This window comes from Aythya fuligula, chromosome 20, assembly GCF_009819795.1.
Source record: "Aythya fuligula isolate bAytFul2 chromosome 20, bAytFul2.pri, whole genome shotgun sequence".
NCBI classification, from domain to species: domain Eukaryota; kingdom Metazoa; phylum Chordata; class Aves; order Anseriformes; family Anatidae; genus Aythya; species Aythya fuligula.
The window spans coordinates 5,313,299-5,333,805 of NC_045578.1; the positions used below are offsets into that span (position 1 = coordinate 5,313,299).

Sequence of the window (20,507 nt, forward strand, 5' to 3'; positions counted from 1 at the left end):
GTTGAGCCCACTGCGTGCCCTGATATGAATGCCAGCTTATCCCATTAGTGCTGCCTCTTCAGATAGCCTATATTCACAGTGCCTTCACACGTTCTTTTGAGCAGCATTAGATTATTTTGCAAGTGGTGTAAATTCAGCTTGTGCTCACATTGCTGGATATGAAGCAAACTTGAGATTGGGAATTGCCCTAGATCCTCCATTTGCTTAATTGAAGCAGAACATTAGAAATTCCACATGGAACGAAGTAATAAATTTATTAAAAGTTCATCCTCCAGCCTCAAACTCTGGCACACCACTTAAAAACATTTAAAAATACCATAAATGAACAACACAAAAAAAAAAGCACACAACTAACAGCCAACTTCTTTTCTGAATGCAGGATGGGATGCAATTAAACCTCCTCCTGGTTCCATCATTGGTAGCAATTACTGAAGTACCAGGAGCTGTGGATGGCTGCAGAACCAATTTCAGTTGAGTTTTCTTCAACAGCCCCTGGCACATTCCCAAACAACCAACTCTTTCCATAGCTAGGCCTTGAAACTTTTAAGTATTATCAGCTGAATGGGGACAAGGAAATAATTTACACCATCCAGAAACTACTCAGATGGACATCTTCCAAATTTCTGATGCAAATGTCATCCTTTCCCTAATACAGTTTCTGATCTTCTTAAACTGTCCCCCAGCTCTAGTCTATGCCTTGACAATGGGAATAAGTTTTCTTCATGGCTCTGTTCTCCTCGTTTCCCAGTAGCTTTTTTTTTTCTCCCCACTCAGCCTTTTTCAGTACTTTTCATTTCCTCATGCTCGAGAGAGAGGTTTGATCAGTCCATAATCCATGCATTTTGTGAGGCAATCACGTGCTACATTAATGATGTGCTGCTTCTTGGGATCATCTTCTTGCTTGCCAATGAAGGTCAGGATCTCTAGGAGCTCTGTCTCCACCACCTTCTTTGCTAGCTCTTTGTCGGCGCTGATTAAATTGAAGGTGATGACCAGTCCACGGTGCTGCACTTCCATGTTATCATGCAAGCAGAGCCTCTGCAGGATTTCAAGCCACTGGGTGGTCTTCAAGGAAGGGAGATAGCATTAGTACTGGTTTGAAGAATACCTCAACCAAGAACACAAGTTTGGCGAGGCATGTCCCAGCGGAAGAACAGGGACTCACCTCTTCATACTTACGTCAGGTATGGTTAGTTGGTTCTGTATCTAAGGAAACCTGACTCCAAAATTGTGAACCCCTTCACATATTGCCCGCCCCCCTCCCCATCAGGAGTTTTCGTGACCCTAGCACCACATAAAACAGACGTTCCACATTTACGCTGCTGCATAATCTCTGAGCAGAGAATCTTGCTAGAGAAGCAACACAGCTGAGGTGACTGGAAGCAGTCCACTCCCCCCAGTAATTCTCCTGAGCCCCTCCTTTGGCTTGATTGATGATTTGTATTCGAACAAATCCCAGTGTCCAACATCAGCATGTGTGCCACTAACAGAGGGTTTGTCAGCCTCAGCTATTGTTATGCAGGGTCTGCACTCAGGACTAGAGATCTCTGCAGGAAGCGGAGATGTTTTGGTACCTGTGAAGCCCAATACATTACTGATCAAGCTCTTTTAATTTCTGAATGAAGCAAGGTTTGGATTTCAGGTTACGTATGGCAGGTTTTAAGGATCTCTATTGAATGCCATTCTGCATTCCTAACCTTGTTTGACTGTTAGTATGCTGGACCTCACTTGAGGAATAGCTACATAAAAATGTTTCATCTGAGATGAAGTCTTGGAGGCTGATATAAACAAGACTGTTTTACTTTGTGCCTGAGTGAACTAGGAGCATGCACACCTGGGTCTCAGTTTCACCACTAAGCTCCTTGTTAGCCATCTGGTAGACTACATCTTCCTTATGAGCATTTTCACTGAGCCAGGCCCTTTTCAAGGTTACCTCTACACTGCCAGCGATTCTACTGATGGTCTTACCACTTCAGTCATCTTAGAGCAGAGTTTCTTTTGTGCTGCTGTAAGCATGGCCAGGGCTCCTGCTGCTGCCCTCTGCACTTTCTCATCATCCTCACCACACAGTAACACCACCAACTTCAGCCGGTCATTTCCATCAGCCACAAACCGCTCCTGTACCTGAAAAAAAAACACCACATGATATCCAGAGACAACACAGTTATGCATGCATCACTGAGGTGGCTCACGAGCTGGTGCATGGAGTCAGGTCTGAGATGCAGAGTGAGTTACCTCCTTGTTGACCACCAGGTTGCACATGCACTCTGTGGCTGCCTGTCGAAGTTGGTCATGGTTCTCAAACATGTAGTTTTCAATGTCTGGCAATGCCTTCTCCTTGACTATCTTCATCCTGTGTTGAAGAGGAGTCAAAATAGATTATGGGACATGCCATAGTCACACTAAAATATTAACTGCAGACAGAGGGGAGGCAGGGAAGGGCTTGACATAAATCTGTGCCCACGGCTCATGTAACTCATGACACATGCTTCATCCCTTATCTAATTCCAATTGAATTCACATTGTTTTTCATTTTTCTAGGGGAAAACATGCAATTATTCTTACTGATTATTATTATATTAATGTTTCTGTTCTAAGACCTTTTTATCTCTGCCAAAGGTAGCTCAAATTAATCAGTCTTTGCAGTCCTGTAAGAAAAGCATTGAACTGAAATTCACTCCTGATAAAAAAAAAAAAGAAAAATCACTCCTGATAAAGTGTATGGGAAAGAAAGGTAGGTCAAAAAGCAGGTACACTCACCTAAGTTTGTCACTTCTTCCTGAGAAGTTAGTGAGACCTAACAGAGCCTCATAATTCTGGAGGCCATCTCTCTCTGTGTTCAGCAGGCTGACAAGAGGCCTCACCACTTCATACACCTATGACAGAGCATGTCACACGTGTCACCGCTTTTCCAGCTTTCAGATCTTGGCAATTTCCATTTGCTAATGGAATTAATTATTATATATATATTTTTTAACTTACCCTCTCTCCTGGGAATGCTATATCTGGATTGGAAATAGCAGCAATTTTTGCCAGAGCATGAGAAGCCTTTATCTTGCCAACATCTGTACCTTCCAGAGCCAGAGGTATCAGGGCCTAGTGACACAGAGGAAAGCATTAAATGCCCCTGAGAAGATTCATGGGATGGCGTTGATGTATGCTAAGATAAGTTTAAAATATCCTAAAGATTTGTCTCTTGGAGAAATGGGTCTGGACAGTAGCCTACAGTGATGTTTTCCATTTGCTCTCATACATGCACCATGCCAGAGCTGGAAGCTGACAAACAGTTATTTCAAGGTTCATTAAAGGTTCATTGCAAGCTTCATTAGAGGCTTGCAGAGGTAAGACTGCAGCCAGTCTGTGCCCCAGGGGCTACCAGGACAGCTCAGGCTTTTCTGCCACCTTCCCTCACTGTAGTCTCCTGACAGACATTAGATGCACATCAGGCAGATAAGAGTCATCACCTTTCCACCACCTTGAGCGACGATGGTCCCACGGTCCTTGGGGTCCTCACACAATGCAAGAAACACCCTGCAAAGCACAGCATCGCTCAGTGAAACAGCCATGCCAGACGGCAATAACCAGTACGGGTGACTAGAAATTCACAACGCAACCTTGCAAGACAGCCCCGTAAGCCAGCTTCGATGCCAGCACAAGCAATTTTATGAAATAGGTTAAGAAAGGCTTTGTGCTTAAGCCTTTTCTCCACCCCCGTTTCATCCTGCCCCCTTAGGCACCACCCCGCAAACAAGGAGCCAGCCCAGGCACCCATCTCAGGCCAGCACCCCTGGCTCCCAGGACAGAAGGCAGGCACCTGGCTATGAGCTCCTTGCTCTGGTCCGTCAGGATGGCACTGTCTGCCTTCACCATGCAGGCCAAAGCAGAGACGACGCCGGCTTTCAGCAACCGCTTCACTCTCTTCACAACGAAATCTTTCTTGTCCTGGCAGGGGGGGACATTGGAAAGGGGTCAGCCCCTCAGCAGCCCCCATCCTGCTCGACTACAGCCAAACCTGGCTGGAGAGCACAGAGATTGCAGCCTCGTAGCCTGGGAGCCAGGAGGCCTGAGGTCTGTGACAATGAATACACTGGAGAAAATCTTCAGATCTGAGCATCTCCTCCAACCTACCTTTGGATGCTCCTCAGGCACGTGCTGCTTGGAGAATTTTGCCAGTTGTACCAGCTCCGGGACCAGCTCCTTGGTGTCGTAGCTGTTGGTGCAGTTCACCAGTGCAGAAGCCACAGAATACAGGATAGTCTTGTCACTCATCTGCACAGAAACATAGAAGTTCATGTGAGGGTGAAGAGAACATGGCAGGGAAACGTGTCCCCAGACTGCAAGCCACCATGGTGGCAGTCCTAGCTAAGTGCCCATTGGCTTATCCCCAGGTCAGGGAAAAATGGAAATTAAGGTTAAACAGGATGTGGTCTCATCAGATGCTGTCCAAATCTTGATGCCTTTGGTTTTTGTGCAGGAACACCTACTGATAGTAAAGGTAAGAGTGACTTTCCACACTCCTGGGAGAAGACCAGGATGAGAACAAGCTTGAGGTGTCTCAGCTGCTGAAAAACTGAAATTTTGCTAGGCTAGATACAGATGAGACTTTGGGGTCACAACTTTGCTGGCTTGGGGAGACAGCGTTACTCTGGAGAGCTCGATGCTACCAAAGGAGTGAGAGAACAAGGTAAGGGGAAAGCACCTTGGCTAATTCAAACATAGCTTGCAGAGCTTGCTCGTCTTCCACGAAGTCATCTTTCACATCTGCATCAAGGGTCAGGTATGCCAGTCCTTCCACGGCCCACTTCCTGGTGCGGGCATCAATGGTGGTGTTGCACAACCACCTGGAAGAGAGAAATCCGAATTTATCTCAGGAGCCAGCACTGATTTATTTGAGAGGAAAAAACTAAGATGGGCTGAGAACTGCGTCAGGCCTGAACCTGTACGTAGGTCCTGCTGCAACTCCCTTCTGGGTCCCTTGAGACAGGACCTCCTCCCATGGCCCAACGCAAGGGACCTAAAGGCCGCAGGGAAGAACAGATTAGGACAGCTACACAGCACTGAGGCAGGGGAACACCAGCTGCTTGAGGCTTTGAAGAGCTCCAGGTCCTGGAGCAATGGCCCCACGGGCATTATCAGCTGTCAAGCAGCAACAAGAAATGAAGGCAATGTGTGGGCAGGATCTCAAGGGGAAGGAGCAAATTGCATTTTGAGAAAGTATGGAATAACAGGAGAAAAGACAAGGTAAAACTCACTTTCGGCACTGCTTGGCCAGCTTCTCGGTGGACCCCTCAGCAAATTGTCGCAGTCCATAATCTGTCCCTCCTGCTGAGCCCAGCTTGCAGAGACCCTGAGGAGGAAGAAGAAAATACACCAGGGAGAAAGGTTCACTAATCCTCCAGTAGTGCTGCCCAGAATCAGCCTAATCCCATATCTAAAATTTGAAGTCAGGTCTAAGAGGAAACATCCCAATACCCAGGAGATTTTTTCAGCTCGTAGCACAGCGGTCCAATTCTGTGCTCTTATGGGATGTCTTTAACCAGTTTTGCCTTCTATGTTGCCAATAAACCCTGTGCTTTTCTGGTCTGCTCTCTCGCCCTGTCTTGCAGGGGAAGCACCAGAAGCCATCCCCCAGCTGTGAGGGGTGACCCAGCACGTTCCCAGGACTCCTCCCTCTCCCAAGTCCAGGGGCACGGTGGGGAGCAGGGCAGGTGGAGAAGAGGCAGGGGGCTGACATCCTTACCACCAGAGCTCGGATTTTGATCTTCTCATTCTTGGTCTTCTTGTAGATCTCCTTCAGGAGCGTCACTCCGTTAGAGATGATGAAAGTGGCCCGGCTCAGCTTGGTGGAGGCGTGGATGAGGGCTTCCACAGCCACCAGCTGGTCGATCTCCCTCTCGGACCCACACAGGGCAACCATCATCTCCATGACTCCCTTCATGCCCAGCAGCTTGTTGCCTAAGTCGAAGGGCCCTTGCAGAACCCCAGACACCATCTGGATGGCGTGGAGTGTCTTGTCCATGTTCTGGGGGTCGATTTTGCTCCTGCATGGGACAGAAGGAGTCAGCACATGGCTCAGTGGCTGCTCACTGTTCTCATTCCCTTGGATAGCTCTTTGTGGGACAGGGAATGTCCTCCACCAGATCGGGAGCAGTTGGAAAGCTAGACCCACTGCTACTGCACCCCATGGGAGAGCTAGGGCACCAGGAATGGTGGGGTGCGGCATGGAGAGATGTTCAGGTTGCCTGAGGGATCCCCCCTGCCGCACTCTGTCAGGGGAAGCAGGGACATAGAGAGCAGTTTTGTTTCAAGAGGGTAACAGGACCTTCATTTCTCTGCTGGATTTCACTCCGCTGGTGAAATATGTAGGTATTTGGGATGCAACCCAGCCCAAATCCATGCAAAGGTCGTGATCCAGCAGGTAGGAGTACGCGAGGATTTGAGGACCCATGCTGAGGAATCGTGCAGGATCTCAAGCAAATCATCCCCCAGGGCCTCAGTCTGGCATCTAGCTGCACTGCCAGAGCCCGTCGCTTTCTTTAGCCCTCCTGCACCCCGAGCCCACCCGACTCACTTGATGTACTCCTCGCAGATCACCCGGTAGTTGTCACGCTCCGGGTCGCAGCGCAGGTCGTCGTACAGCTTATTGAGGAGGATGGACGCAGTCAGCTGTGTGTTCTCTGTCAGCGGCAGGCAGTCAGGCATCTCAGGAATCTGGCCCACCACTTTCAGTATCTTTTTTAAGCCTGGGAACAATGAAGTGATAGGGCTGCTAGAGCAGAGAGGGCCTGGACAACATTTGGGATAGTTTGCTGGGTTCTTGCAACAAAACAACCATCTTAGTTTTTCATAGCCTAATCACGTAAGCTGTAGACAAAGAAGTTATTGAGATATTTACTGGGACTTTCTGCTGGTGGGTTGTGGGTTTGCAGCATGGAGCATTTATCCAGCTCTCGGAGAAGCAGAACTGTGCCGTGGGGCCCCAGCTGGGTCAGGAGGCGTTGAGCCCCCTGACCTCCCAGGCTGGAGGCTCTTACTGGGGAGAAGTCATGACCTTCAAGTGACTCTGGGTGTCTCAACCCTCCTTTTGCTAGAAGCATTATTAAATAACTTTCACCAAAATGGTAACACGCACACATTGGAATTGATATAAAACAGCCCACACATTAACCCTCCCCCCTTTAGAAATTAAATTCAAGCATCCAGGAAACCCAGTGGTTTTTCATCTCCTCCTGCCTAAGGCACCCAATTTATGCAAGCCAAATTGCCCTAACATTACAAGCATCAGCAAATACACTGGAATAAACTAACTGGAGAAGCTTAAACCAATTCTCTGGAAACTGAAGAGATCTTGTTGTCATACATGCTTTTTTTTGCTCTTAACCTTAAAACTGTTTCCTGCTAATAAGCTCTGAATTTGCTCCAGGCTTGCATGCACCAAATAAAAAAAAAAAACGAGTGAATTCATTTTGTAGAGAGGAACAGTTTTCCAGCTATTCAAGCAATAGGCAGCTCCGTGCCTCCCAGGCCAGAGCAGGAACGGAGGGGAAGGACTCACCGTTGTCAATGACAAAGATGGTCCTGCTGTTGTCGTGGTCTTTCAGGTCTTTCCTCGGTATGTTCTTGTTGAGGAGGTTGAGAGCTCGGTCTCGTCCTTGCCCAGACACTTTCTTACTGACCAACATATCCAGCAAACGTGTTGTGATCATCCTCAAGTCTTTTTTAGTATCTACAGAAGCAAGGCAGTAGCAGCCAGTTAGGAGAAGTTTTCTCTGAAAGCCGGCGAATCCAGTGAAAACCACTCAAAGCCACCACATGGCTGCAATGTAGGTGTTTAAGGCAGAGCAGAAAGCACCTGTTTCTCCGGATAGACCAAGGGACTGCACATTACCTAGCACCAGAGCCTCTTCCTTCCCGTGGTGCTCCTCTTTGCCCTGGCCCAGCAGGCAGTCAGTGATGGTCTGCAGGAGGTTGCAGACAGCCAGGGAGATCTCCTCGTTGTCCACCGACATCCACATACAGATGCTGTCGATGCCCAGGTAGTGCAGAATCGCGGTGGCCTGGCCCCAGAAAGGAGAAAACCAAGCAGCAGTCAGCAAAGGGGAAGAGCCTGTCCTTCCTGCATGCTTTAGAAAAGTCAGGCTTGGCTCGTAAAAAAGAATTTTCTCAGGTGAATCCTGAGTCTGCACAGGGCAGTTTTGCTTTTCAGCCTTATATTCATTTATAAAACAACTCCTAAAAATCCAGAGTTGTCAGAAATGATGGGCTCTTTACACTGAGGATGGTGAGATGAGCACAGCTGGGGCTGGTCCCCACACCAGGTGGATAACAAGGAGACAGTTTAGTGCAGGAACCTGTCCTGGCTGCCAGCAAACCCCGTGTCATCGCACAGTGTCCCCATGCATGGTGACACCAGCAAGTCAGGGGAAGCGTGTTCAGGACGACTCTGACCTAGTGGGTTTCACAGCACAGCCTTCGTGCAGGGGACAACAGTTAAGGTTTCAGAAAGCAAATAGGTGTCCACAGCACTGGATTTTTATCTGAGGTGTTATCCATCTTCTGTCATGTTATAGTTTCCCCCCCTCCTCCTTCACACCACTGCATGGACATCCATGCTCGTGTTGGCTGGAAGCAGGAGGTGGACACACACGTGTAGCAGATGGGACCTCTCATGGGCCATTTTGCACGACAAAAACTTGATTTCAAGCTAGACACTAGCTGGCTCAGACTGCTGGGACTTCCCTTGCGACCCCTTCCAGGAATCTGAACTGTCTTGCAGATCCTCCCTGCTTTCCTTCCTCTAACAGAAGTCTCGGGCAAAACTTTCCTGTAGAGACCAAGTCATTTGTTGCTTTCTTGAGACCTGTGGCAAAGGACCGGGGCTTGACCCAGCCCTGCCCACCACCACTAATGGTGATGACATCCTAAATTTTGCTTCACCAGCACACAGAAAGGCACCACGAGGAGCACAGCTTTGACCTCAGGGGTCAGGAGCACAGTGATAGGATCAGTTTCTTTGGTCTGTGTTAACCCACTTCCTTATTTGTCTTGTCTTCCCCAGAGTTAAAAATGCCATTTGTAGGATTTCATTTTTTTCCCTGCAAGAAGCGGAAGGAGAATAAATCCCCGCTGCTCACAAACATTGCCAGCGATTGATTTTCCACTCCCCAGGTGCAAGACAAGAGCGGTGAAGGTCCCGAGCACCCCGCTGCTTACCCGAGCCTTATGTCCCGTGCACATGCCCGAAAGCGTCCTCACGGCTGCCAGGATCAGCTCAGCATTTTTGGTTTCTATCAGCTGCAGCAGCAAGCTGACCCCGTTGTTCTGGAAAATCCTCTCGGCGCCCGCTTCCTCCCGCCCCAGGACTATGAGGTTGTTCGCAGCCTGTTGGGGGGAGGCAAGAGGACACGTTAGCAGCACAACCCCAGCCTCCAAAACTCCTCCACCAAACTCCCAGACCTGGGATGTGCTGGTGGGAGCTGGGGGCGCCCAGCTGGCAGAAGTGCACAGCTCTGACCCCACCGAGAGGTTTCTCCAAGAAATCGCATCAGGGGAAGGGAAGGCGGCCTTCAGCTCCTCACAGGGGCCTCTGGCGTTAAACAACAGCAGTTTGGGCAAGGCCGGGGCGCTTCTCACCTTCTCTCGCTTCTCCTTCTCGCTGTTCTCATCCAGCAGGATCTCAAACATCTTCTGCACCCTCAGGTCCGTGGAGAACTGAATGCGCAGCTGTGCCAACAGAGAGCACGGAGCGTCAGAGGCAGAAAATCAAGAGGCAATTTTTCCTTTTCCCTTCAAGACAACCACAGGCCTCCGACTAGCAGGCAATGAGCTGAACAACAAAGCAAGTGTAACGTCTCAGAAACAGCATCGATTGCCTGTGTCAGACACAGGGGCCCAAACCCTGAGCCATCGTCTGAGACCTTGTGGTGCTTTGAGGTGCAGGGAAGGGACACAGCTCCTCTGTGGAGGGCCCAGTCCACGTGGGGACTGCCAGGCCCCGTCTGAAGCCAGTCCAGCTCCTCACCAGGACCTTACCGAGATGTTCAGGGCCAGCCCAGCCTCGGGAGCAAGCTGTGAGGCTTTTTAATTTACCCGTTCAATCTGACCCTTTGATTTCCATGCTTCAAGTAGAAACTTCCAGTTCCAGAGCCTGTTTATCCCCCTACACTGCTGTAAATTTTCGGTATGACCAATGATCCAGCAAGATCCCAGAGCAAGGAGTGCCCTCAGACTTCCCACCTCTGGGCTGTGAGCCTGGGACTGCTCCCCCCAAATTTACCTTCTCCTGGATGTCGGCCCCCAGCCGCCTCAGGGTCTCCTGGAAGTTTTTGTTGCGGGGCTCGATGGTAGCACATTTCTGAGCATCTTTGAATGCTTGGTCCAATTTCCCCAGTTTTTCCAGAGCTTGGCTGCGCCGGTACAAGGCCTTGATATCCGAAGAATTGATGTCAATGGCTGGGAAAGGGATCCGAAAGACCAGGCATCACAGTTTGCTTCTCAGGAACCCCCCATGTAAATCATGATCTGCTTCACAGCGACTGCAGCTCCTGAGAGCAGTGAGTGTGAAAAACAGCTCTCCTTTCTAAAATCTGCCCCCTCCTTACCTCTTGATGCATCCGAAGCTGCCTTGGCATATTCCTCCTGTCAAACCAGAACAGCAATTTGTTAGCAGCGGAACAGCAGGGAACGTCCCTGCTGCTGGGGCAACTGTGGCCTCTGCTCCCGCTAACTGGACACCCCAGTGAAACCAGTAGGAGCCTAGGGAGGGTGGGAGAGAGAGCTCTGGAGGAGGTTTAGGTCATTTCTCATCACTGATGGAGAGAAAAGAGGAAAAGGTCTGCGGGATGGGTGAGACAGCAGACACTGCTGCAGCAACAAACGGCAGGCAGCAGTGGAAGAGGGGATGCAAACAACCTGCTAAAACCTTGCGGGCAGCTGAGACAGTTTTGGTACAGAGCTAGCAACTCTTTTTGCTGCAGATCCGTGCCTGTTTTGTGCTGAGACAGGCAGCGAGCGATGCTCCTGCACCCCCAGGCAGGGCTCACAGAGCCCCCATAAGATGGGGCAGGGTGGCTGCCGAAAGCTTGCACTTCAAAATGGTTAAATGGGACCATCTCTGAGCTAAACTGGTGTGCTCAGCCCTGCTGGGATGGAAAGGGGGAGCTTTCCTCACCTTCTTCAGGAAGCACGCCGCCCTGTTGCGGTACAGCACTGCCTGCAGCGCCTTGTCCTTGCTGAGCTTGATGGCCTGCGTGTAGCTCTGAGCGGCTTTCTCGTAGTCGCTGGCCTGGAAGTATTTATTGCCTTCCTCTTTCAGCTGGATGGGATCCTCCATCTAGGGGGCAGAGGGAAAAAAAGAAAAAAGAAAAAAAAAAAAAGAAGAAAAAAAAAAAGATGCATGTTTTAGGCTGTTTGGGAGTTTTAAGGAAAAATATGGATTTTGTGCCCGTTCTGTTTTCTGCTGCCCATGCCAGCAGGGTCGCCCGCCCACGCCGCCGAGCTGAGCTTCACCATGAGCCCAGTGAGTAATTACCACACACATGAATAAAAGCAGATTACCGGGCTGAAGTGTTTGGAAAATCAAGCTGCTCCTCAAAGCTGTGGCTCCTCAGAAGCTTTTCCCACAGTTGTCGATCCTTAAGGGCCAATTAATAAATGGAAAAAAAAATAAAATAACAAAAAGCAGCTCGAGAAGTCCGCCGGCACTGCGTAGGGTCCGTACGGCTCAGGAAAGAGCTCGCCTTCCACTCCAAGTTTGGGCAGGACCTGGCAGCTCCTGGTGCGTGTCAGTGTCACCTGTCACCACAGCCTGTCCCCTTCCCGTGCTATATAGTGCCCGGGGAGGGCGGCGAGCCAGGGCGCCAGCAGCCAGCCCAGCTTGGGGGGGACACACCGTGCACGGGGACGCGGCTCCCCGCAGAGAGCGGGGATGCTCTCCCACCCGCCGGGATGGATCTCAGCTTTCCTCAACCTGGGGAGCTGCACAGGGCAGGGGGAGCAGGAATGGGAGGGCTTTGTGCCAAAAAAAGCCCACGGCTGGGCTGGCTGACCCCTGTCCCAGCGCTCAGACCCGTCTCCCTTTCTATTTAGGGACGCACGAGACAGCTGCACAGGGACAAGTGGCCCCGTGCCGGCAGCTGCAGCAGTGCCCAGCACCTTCCAGAAGGCCCTCGGGGGGGAAGCATCCAGCACTGCCACCTCCCTGCAGGCCTTTGGGGAGCCCGAACTGCTGGAAATCCCACCCTGATGGAAATCCCATCCTGCTGGGAATCTCACCCTGATGGGAATCCCACCCTAATGGAAATCCCACCATGATGGGAATCCCACCCGTGTCCCATGCTCCCGCAGCCCCCCAGGCACGGTCTAACACCTAAGTCTGTATCAGAGCCCAGCAGCCCACTGCTGTGATGAGAGCCCCAGCTCTCAGCTCGAGGGACACCAGCGCTCAGCCTCTCAGCCCCCACAACATTTCACGGGGTCACAGCTCCGGGAATTCTGCCTTGCAGCTTCTCTCCCCCCAAAATACCCGCTTAGTTGCCCCGACCAGCTCATGCTGTGAGGCTGAGCCCCAGCAGGCAGTGCAGCAGGCAGTGCAAGCCCCTGCTGAGGCTCTGCCAGGAGAAATTTGTTATCTTGTCGCCCTGCTGAGCTGTGTCCCAGCCTGGGGATCTTACGCCTCCAGGTCCAGAGGCAGCTCAGCAGGGTGTAAGAGGTTTGCTCTGCCTCAGGTGGACCTGGTGTGGTGGCTTTTCCAGGCCGTGCTTGGGCAAATGGGTCAGAAACACCTTCCCACGTTGCTTTTGGTCCAGGCAGGGTCAGCTCAGCCCTGCCAGCTCCCCTCCTGCCTGGCCCGAGCCCCCCACACCAGCAGCTCCGCTTCCAGGAGCAGCAGCAGCACTGGGAGAGCCCCCAGTAACCCCAGTTCAGCACCAAAAGGGCAGCTGTGGCCTCACACATCTCAGTGGGTGCTGGGGGCCCTCTTGAGGCTCCGGGTGAGAAAGCCAAGGGAAGCTTTTCCTGGGGAGATGAAATCCCAGGGGAACAGGGAGGGAGGCAGCCCCCAGTCCCCTGCAGCAAGTCCGTGCGGGGACAGCAAGAAGCCCCCCCCCCATGCACCTTCATTTTCCACCCCACAAACCTGCCTGAAAGAGCTTCAGAAGTCACATCAGGTTTTATTATTATTAATTATTATTTTATTATTTTTTTCCTCTCATCAGCTGCTCTGCAGGAAAGGGGGGGGTGCCCCAGCAGCTCTGCAGGGAGACCGTGCCCCCCCCCCAGCTGCAGGGCACCCCAATGGCACCTGGGGGCAGCCCTGGACGCAGCACCCTCCTTTGACAAAAGGGACAAAAACCCTGCTTGGGGGCACGGGGAGCTCTGTAAGGCTTCACTACCCCCCCCCCCAACCCCTCATTTCCCGAGTGTTTTGGCTAATTTCTGTTTTCCCACTTTAAAATTTTCCAATTTACCTGCACCCCCAACCGCTAACACAGCCACCACCCCCATCACCCCCATCACCCCCACCAGCTGCCCCCAGAGCACCCCTAGGTGCCAGCAGCCAGGGGGGAGAGGGGAGAAGGCTCCAGGGACCCCCCTCCCACGCGAGACCCCTCGCCCACGGCTGCCGCTAGGGGGGGGTGCGGGGCCGGGCCCGGCCCTTCCGCAGGAACAGGAAGGGACCGTGGGGAGCTGGGGGGTCCGTGGGGAGCTGGGGGTGCCGGGGGGGGGCTCGGTGTGGGGCTGGGGCACAGCCCTTGGGGTCCCTGGGGGTCCCCTCCCGGAGGGAGGCAGGAGCAGGGCTCGGCGTGCGCCGCGTGGGTGAGGCTGCCAGCCTCAGCCTGGTAGGGTTTGGGGGCTGCCTGGTGGTAAATTAGGGGATAAATGGAGCCCCCCCATCGCCCACAGCGTGGGACGGGGTCTTGGTGGTGTCTCGCCACGCCGTGGGGAGGCTGCGGGGTCCCACGGGAGGCTGGTGCCCGACCCACGCTCCGTGCCCTCCGCAGGGCTCCGCTCCCTGTCCTGGGGGGGTCAGGGACATGGTGGTCCTGCGGGCCGGCCTCTGCCCCGGCCTCACCGAGGAGATGATCCAGGTCCTCCGGGCAAACGGCGTCAGGACGGGTAAAATGGGGGGCATCGGGGTGGGGAACATCAGCCCCGGCGCTTCCCGGGGGGGCACCGTGCTCTGTCCCCACGCAGGGGCTGCCTGCCGTGGTTTTGGGCTGCCCGGGCTTGGCCCCCAGCTCCTCGTCCCTCCTGCTGTTTGCAGTGGTGGACTTTGTGTCGTCAGACCTGGAGGATGTGTCCCAGAAGTGCTCCCTGTCCTACAAGGTAACGGGGTGCCCCCATATCCCGGCTCAGAGCTCAGCTCCCAGCTTGGGTGGGCTTTCTTTTTTGGGGGGGGGGGGGAGCCCACAGCGAGCATCGGTGTCCCCGAATTTCCCCAGTCCCTTCTAGAGGTGTCTCTCCCCCCTCCAGGCGCTGGTTGCGGTGAGACGAGTGCTGCTGGCCCAGTTCTCGGCCTTCCCCGCCAACGGGGCAGATCTCTACGAGGAACTCAAGAGCTCCACGGCCATCCTGCCCACCGGGAGCCCCAGGTGAGGACAGCACCGGGGGAAAGGCTGTGGCCACCCTGCTTGTGGGGTGGTGGTGGTGCCCTGAGCAGGCTCAGTGGTGTCCGAACCATCCCGAGCAGCTGCCACCTGTCTCAGGCTTTGAGAGGAGAGAGGAGATTTTTGGTCCTGTGGCTGCAAAGTCAGCCAGTTTCTGTCCCTGGAGGGAACGATGCTGATGTTGTCCTTGCAAGAGCCCGCACGTGTACGGGGAAATGTTTGCACGTCTCACTTTTAGGCTGGGTAACACACTGCCTTCAGCCTTTCCAGCCTTCGCCTTGAGGGCTCCAGGGAAGAGGGCTGTGGATCCGGGAGGGCTTTGGAGTCGTGAAGCCCAAGATTGGGCATGGGAATGAGTTGCCCTCTATTCCCTGCGCTTATTTCTCTCCTTCCACGGTCTCCTTGCTGGGCTGTAGCAGGGAGGATGCAGAGAAAGCCCTGGGTGTTCAGACACGGCTCTCAGCCCTGCAGCTCCCCTCCAGCCCTGGACAGTCCCCTTGCCCCCCCCTCACTGCAGATCTGCAGCCTTTTGTGGAGAGAGACGGGGGTAGGAGGGAAGGAGCAGAGCCCGAAGTGTGCGTCTGCGTTTGGGAAGGGGGCTGTAGGGACGGGTCTCTGGGTGCTGCTGCTTCCCACATCCCAGCCTTTGTGGCCGGGGGCGCGTTGATGGTCCCACCTTGTGTTGCACCCACAGCCTGGACCAGCTGCTGGACTCGGGGCTGTACACAGGGGAGGTGACGGAGCTGATGGGCGCGCCGGGCAGCGGGAAGACGCAGGTGAGCGAGACGGAGGAGAGAAAAGTGGCAGTGGGGGGGACATGGTGCCTTCAGGCATGCAAAGCACGTCCTGCCCCAAACCGAGAGCCTTTGGACTTCTCAAAGAGGGGAGACTTCCTTCGCAGCTTGGCAGTCTCGGTGGCTCTCAGGCCGAGGCCATCAGAGGGATTTTGTCACTGGCAATCGTTGCTCTTGTCATTTTTCCTTGGGTGTGAGGAAAAATGAAGTGCTGGGTGAAACAGGCATTGCTCAGGCACTGGTTGCATCTCCAATGGTCTCCGGCCTTTCCCAGAGCACAAGGCAGCCCCAGCAGGAGGTTGGGACCAAGTTTCTGGCCGTCCCTGGTGGCTCTGGGGCTGCCACCAAGGTCGGGGGACCCTGAGGGCTCCCCTTGTCCTTTGGGGGTTTGCTGCTGCCACATCCCTGCCTCTCCAGGTGTGCCTCAGCATCGCGGCCAGCGTGTCCCTCGGCCTCAAGCAGCACGTCCTGTTCCTGGACTCCACGGGGGGGTTCACTGCCTCCCGCCTCTACCAGATGCTTCAGGCCCAGGCAGAGGATGAGGAAGAGCAGGCAAGTTCTGTGGAGCCCGTCCCGCTGCTCCTCCACCACTTGTGCTAAAACTGCCTTGGCTTTCGCCTGCCGACAGCCCCAGAGGTGGCTCAGCTGTCGTCTGTATCCCCATGGGCTCTTCTGGGTTCAAACTCTTCCTCCTGGGGCCACTTTGTTTTTTCTTGGGGAGAAGAGGAGAGCTCGCTGCAGTCACTCGTGCTCTTGCTCCTCGAGGTTGCTCTGCTTTGCTTCTTCCATCATCACAAGGAGGACATCACAAGGATTTATGGGTGGGATAAATGGGGAAGAAATAAGTGTCCGTGTCTCCGTGGCATGGTATAAAAGCATCTGGGAGCAACCAGGGTGGGAGGGACACAGCCCTGTTGTGCCGGGGAGCCCCTGGTGCCTGCAGGCAGCTGTGCAGGTCCTGGGGGCTGTCGGTGACACTGCCTTGCCACAGCTGGAGGCTCTGCAGCGGATCCAGGTGGCCCGCGTGTTCGATGTCTATGAAATGCTGAGCGCCCTGCAGGAGGTGCGGGACCGCCTCTCCCAGCAGGTAGGAGCCTGGCTCCAGGTCCCTCTCCTCACCCCGTCCTGGGGACATCCTCCCTGCAGCTTTGGGACTTTCACAAATACCGCTCGGCACTGCACGGGGTGCTTTCTTCCTGCAGGCAGTGAGCTGCACGGGACCTTTGAAGACGGTGCTGATCGACTCGGTCTCGGCTGTGATCCACCCGCTGCTGGGCGGCAGGCAGTCAGAGGGTGAGACACGTCGCTGGGGCACGAGGCTGATGGCAAAACACTGTGGGTGCAAGGCTCTTCCAGAGGAGCCTCGTCCTCCTGTGCGTGCTGTGCCTGGGGCTGGGGCAGGACTGATGGGAGTGTGGCTGCTCCTGGCTTGTCCTTTGCAACTGGATAAAAGGGGAGGGTGTTTATAGCATTATTTGCAGCGTTATTTGCAAAACTTCAAGCTAGCTGTGGCCATGCAGGCTCATGCCGGGGGTCTGAAACTTTGCTGGGAGACAAGGGATGCACCGAGCTGTTTGCTTAACGAGTAAAACCTCTGCTTGTGGTGTCATATTGTAGTAGCTAGCATAGTTTGTAAAGCTCCCCATAGGCTCTTTTTGCCATGGAGGCTCAAAGATCAGGAGTTGAGGGGCTTTCTGCTGGCTGAGATGCTGAGGAGGCCCTCAGACACCTTCCAGAGCATCTCACACCTTGATAGCAGCCAGTGCTATCGCAGCAGTTCCCCTCACAGCCATGGAAAATGAAGCTGTGAGCTGGAAAGAGGGGTCCTGTGCCTGCTAAATCAGCCTGGCTGAGTTTTTCTGGAGCTCCTGGTGCTTTTGTAGGGGTTTTTGGCCTTAGGGCTTCCAAGGTGGAAGACAAAAGAGTGGGACAGCTCAGGGTTTGGCCTGTCCATGCCAAATCCATTTGCCTGGGCTCCCAGCAGAGGTCCCTGGGTCGTGCTGGTGTACAGCAGGGATCTGTGGGTGCAAAGGGTACAGCGGGGTGCTGGAAATGGGGTGAAGGTGCCCATCAGCACCGTAGCCAGGGCTCCCACAGGTCTAGGTGTCACCTGCCTTCAAGGTGCACCTTTGGGGCTGTTCCTTGTTTCAGTTGGAACCCCAGCAGCCCCGTGCCTTGTCCTCCTCCAGGCTTGGCCATCATGATGCAGCTGGCCAGGGAGCTGAAGATGCTGGCCAAGGAGTTCAGCCTTGCGGTGGTGGTGAGTGTTGCTGCGCCTTGACCTTCATGTGCCATGGCAAGGAGCCCAGGAGAGATTTTGGAGCACTTGTGAGGGGGGACCCCATTCCCAGCCAAGCAGGAGGCTGTCACTCAGTGCTCGGAGTGCTCTGCTCCCCCATGTAGCAGCCTGCAGATATCTTGTTCCAGCAAGTGTGGAGCAAGGACAGGGCTGGTTTGCTGCCTGCTTTTCTTGCTGTCCTCAGCCAGCAAGTCATTCACTTGATTGAGCAAGGTAGTGTTAAGTACAGGCAGACCAAAAGGCTGTTTGTATTTATTTTTGATTACGCACCATTGATTTAAGAGGCTGGCTAGCTTCTTAAGTAACCTCGTGCTTAGTTTCCATGGAGGAATTGCAGGGCACTGCATTGCACAGAGCTGGGGACTGGGAAGGGCCTTGCTGTGTTCTTCCCCCAGCTCTTGGCCAAGCAATTGCGTTTGCTTTGATGCTCCCAGGCAGGTTGCAGTGACCACAAATAATGGGTTTGGTTTGGAAAAGCCACAACAGAAAGTGGTGGTGTGCTGAACCTGGCATGGGAAAGCATTGAGACAGTCCTGCCCTTTGCTCTGATTAGCAACCAAGGAGGACAAAATGTCTTCAGGGACACTTGGAAGTTCCAAACTAAACTTCTGGGTGGCTTCAGCACCTGGAGCTGCTGCAGCTTGCAGATAGGAGTGAACTCGTGTCTGAGTACGTATCTGGTGCAGTTGCACGAGCTGTTTTTCAAGGGGATGGCACGGTCATGCTAAGGAGGAGAGCACAGGAAGGAGAAGAAAGAAACTTCACACAAGTAGCAGCTTGGCCATCATCTCCTGGCGATCTCTGGTGTTCCACTGAGTGGCACCACTTTTCCTTGGGCATGATGAGTGTGTCTGTGCGGCAGGTGACTAACCAGGTGACAAGGGACAGCAGCACTGGCCTGTTGAAGCCAGCCCTCGGCCGCTCCTGGAGTTTCGTGCCCAGCACCCGGGTGCTGCTGGAGAGCAAAGGAGCCCCCTGGGAGGAGGCCACCACGCGGCGCAGCGCTTCCTTGGCAAAGTCACCACGGCAGGTAAGGCTCCTGCCCGGCCAGCACCTCTGCGATGGAGAAGTGACTCGGACCTGGCCGCAGAGCAGAGGGAGGCTCCTTATGGGGTAGGGCAGGATCAGGCCCCATGGGGGGACCCAGTGCAATGGGAGAGGAACAGATGCAGCCCGGCTGCGTGCTACAGAAGAAAAGAGCACCTGCTCCCCGCAGCCTGAGCTTGTATTTATAGGCAAGTTAAATGAGAGGCACTGCTTGCAATCTAGGTCACCTTGTTCCTCGTGCTCATCTCGCTCTCGAGATGCTGCGGAACCAGCTCGGACACCTGCAGAGGTGACCCTGGCCTGATCCTGCCTACACATGGGGCAGCGCTGCCTCAGTCCCCTGGCTCTGAGCCCTCTCTGCCTCCTGATCCAAACGGCTTTGGATGCGGTGGTGTGCTGGGCAGCGACACGCATCCAGGATGTGCTGAACGAGAGTAATAACAGTACATCTGGGGACATCTTTCTTTACTAAATTGCATCCTCTATTTGTGTTCAGCAGACCCAGTTAAAATGAGGGCAGAAAAGTCCTCAAGGGGATGGATCTGGGGATTTTGGCTCTGGGGTAGGTGACGGAGTGATGTGCAGGCTTGTCCTTTGTCCCAGCACGGTGAGGTTAAGCTCCTCTCTGTTTCTCCTTGCAGCCAACAGGGATGCAGGTGGAGCTGGATATTGGAAACAGTGACGTGCAGGAGCCGAGCCCAGCGACACCCGCAGAGGGGCTCTGATGTGGGCGGAAGAGCAAATGTCATGGTCCAGGAGAGCTGCAAAAAAAACATACAAATGTTGAATGTTTTACATTCAGCCCATCTGAGTCCTGCAGCCCCAGGAAGGACCAACACCAAGCAGCTCCTGTTCTTCTGCACCTGGGAGAAAATGTGCGTGGGGTTCTCTGGAGACCTTGCTCAGCACATACAGGCTGCAGTGGCTGGGCCCTGTGGGCAGCACGGCAAACGGGTCACCTCCTCTGCAGGTTTTGTCTGCAGCCAGCAGAGCTGCCCTGTCCTCAGCTGCTGGCTTGGGACCAGCTGGCATGTCCCTGTGCAGACCTGTGGCTTGTCACAGCGGCTTCATTGCTCCCATCACTTGCTGTCCTCTGGTCCTGGAGCTGTCCTCTTCCTCAGGCAGCCCATGGTGGCCTTGGTTGGGAAATTAAAAAAGGCATTGCATGCTGCTGTGGCATTCAAGAACTGGAAATCAGTTAATGGTAACTTCTGTTAAACTTCAAATTTCTGATTAGTCCCTAGAAAGAGTGGGGTGGGAAGGGCTGTTGCTGAGCAGGGATCGATCGGGTGTTTGATCTGACCCCACAGCAACAGCAGGTCCCTGAAGGGAACCGTCAGTGTTTCTGGGGCATTGCTGTACTGCTCAGTTCCTGCTGTAGGCAACCTCCTGGGGCTTGTGCAGAGCTGGGGAGGAGATGAGAGGCCGGGATGGAGTGTGGCCTCTCATCTTGACTCCAAATTTCTAGGTCCTCATCCTCTTTATGCTCAAGAGGGGTATAGGAAACCTTCAGTAAGTGAGCTGAGTTACGGCTTTGAGGCTGCTGATGCAGGTTGTGATGGCTGGGACTCGGCAGGGCATCCTGATTAAACTAATGGCAGTGAAAAGAGATGTATTTTGAAGCCATTTACTTGCGTTTCTGGGATTCCCAGGCTTGGAAGACGAGTGGGGCTGGTTATGCAGCTGGGCTGGCAGGGGTGGGGAGCGGTGTGTTTTTCCTGTCTGTGGGAGGCTTGTGCTGGTCCTTACAAGCAGAAAACC

General features: G+C 53.7%; 2 protein-coding genes across 3 annotated transcripts; one reads left to right on the plus strand and one right to left on the minus strand.

Moving 5' to 3' along the window:
* Positions 1 to 235: 235 nt before the first annotated feature.
* Positions 236 to 11,620, minus strand: UNC45B (unc-45 myosin chaperone B). The gene is made up of 20 exons (XM_032201073.1): positions 11,557 to 11,620; positions 11,171 to 11,332; positions 10,602 to 10,638; positions 10,277 to 10,452; positions 9,634 to 9,723; positions 9,214 to 9,381; positions 7,889 to 8,057; positions 7,556 to 7,726; positions 6,572 to 6,743; positions 5,741 to 6,041; positions 5,253 to 5,347; positions 4,700 to 4,841; positions 4,129 to 4,269; positions 3,815 to 3,942; positions 3,465 to 3,531; positions 2,983 to 3,096; positions 2,761 to 2,876; positions 2,236 to 2,353; positions 1,969 to 2,124; positions 236 to 1,065 (listed from the first exon to the last, which is right to left on the minus strand). The coding sequence occupies exons 2-20, from the start codon at positions 11,330 to 11,332 to the stop codon at positions 799 to 801; spliced, it is 2,790 nt and encodes a 929-aa protein (XP_032056964.1). The 5' UTR covers positions 11,557 to 11,620; the 3' UTR covers positions 236 to 798.
* A 2,048-nt stretch (positions 11,621 to 13,668) lies between these two features.
* RAD51D (RAD51 paralog D) lies at positions 13,669 to 20,357 on the plus strand. 2 transcript variants are annotated; one of them, XM_032201222.1, is made up of 11 exons: positions 13,669 to 13,693; positions 14,001 to 14,115; positions 14,264 to 14,325; positions 14,473 to 14,591; positions 15,301 to 15,382; positions 15,818 to 15,952; positions 16,392 to 16,487; positions 16,603 to 16,693; positions 17,590 to 17,660; positions 18,562 to 18,729; positions 19,388 to 20,357. In XM_032201222.1, exons 2-11 carry the CDS (start codon positions 14,034 to 14,036, stop codon positions 19,469 to 19,471), a joined length of 990 nt encoding a protein of 329 aa, XP_032057113.1. In that variant the 5' UTR covers positions 13,669 to 13,693; positions 14,001 to 14,033; the 3' UTR covers positions 19,472 to 20,357. The 2 variants fall into 2 exon arrangements, with proteins under 2 accessions (XP_032057113.1, XP_032057111.1); XM_032201220.1 differs by lacking the exon at positions 13,669 to 13,693 and having other exon boundaries at positions 13,752 to 14,115.
* The last annotated feature ends 150 nt before the right edge of the window (positions 20,358 to 20,507 follow it).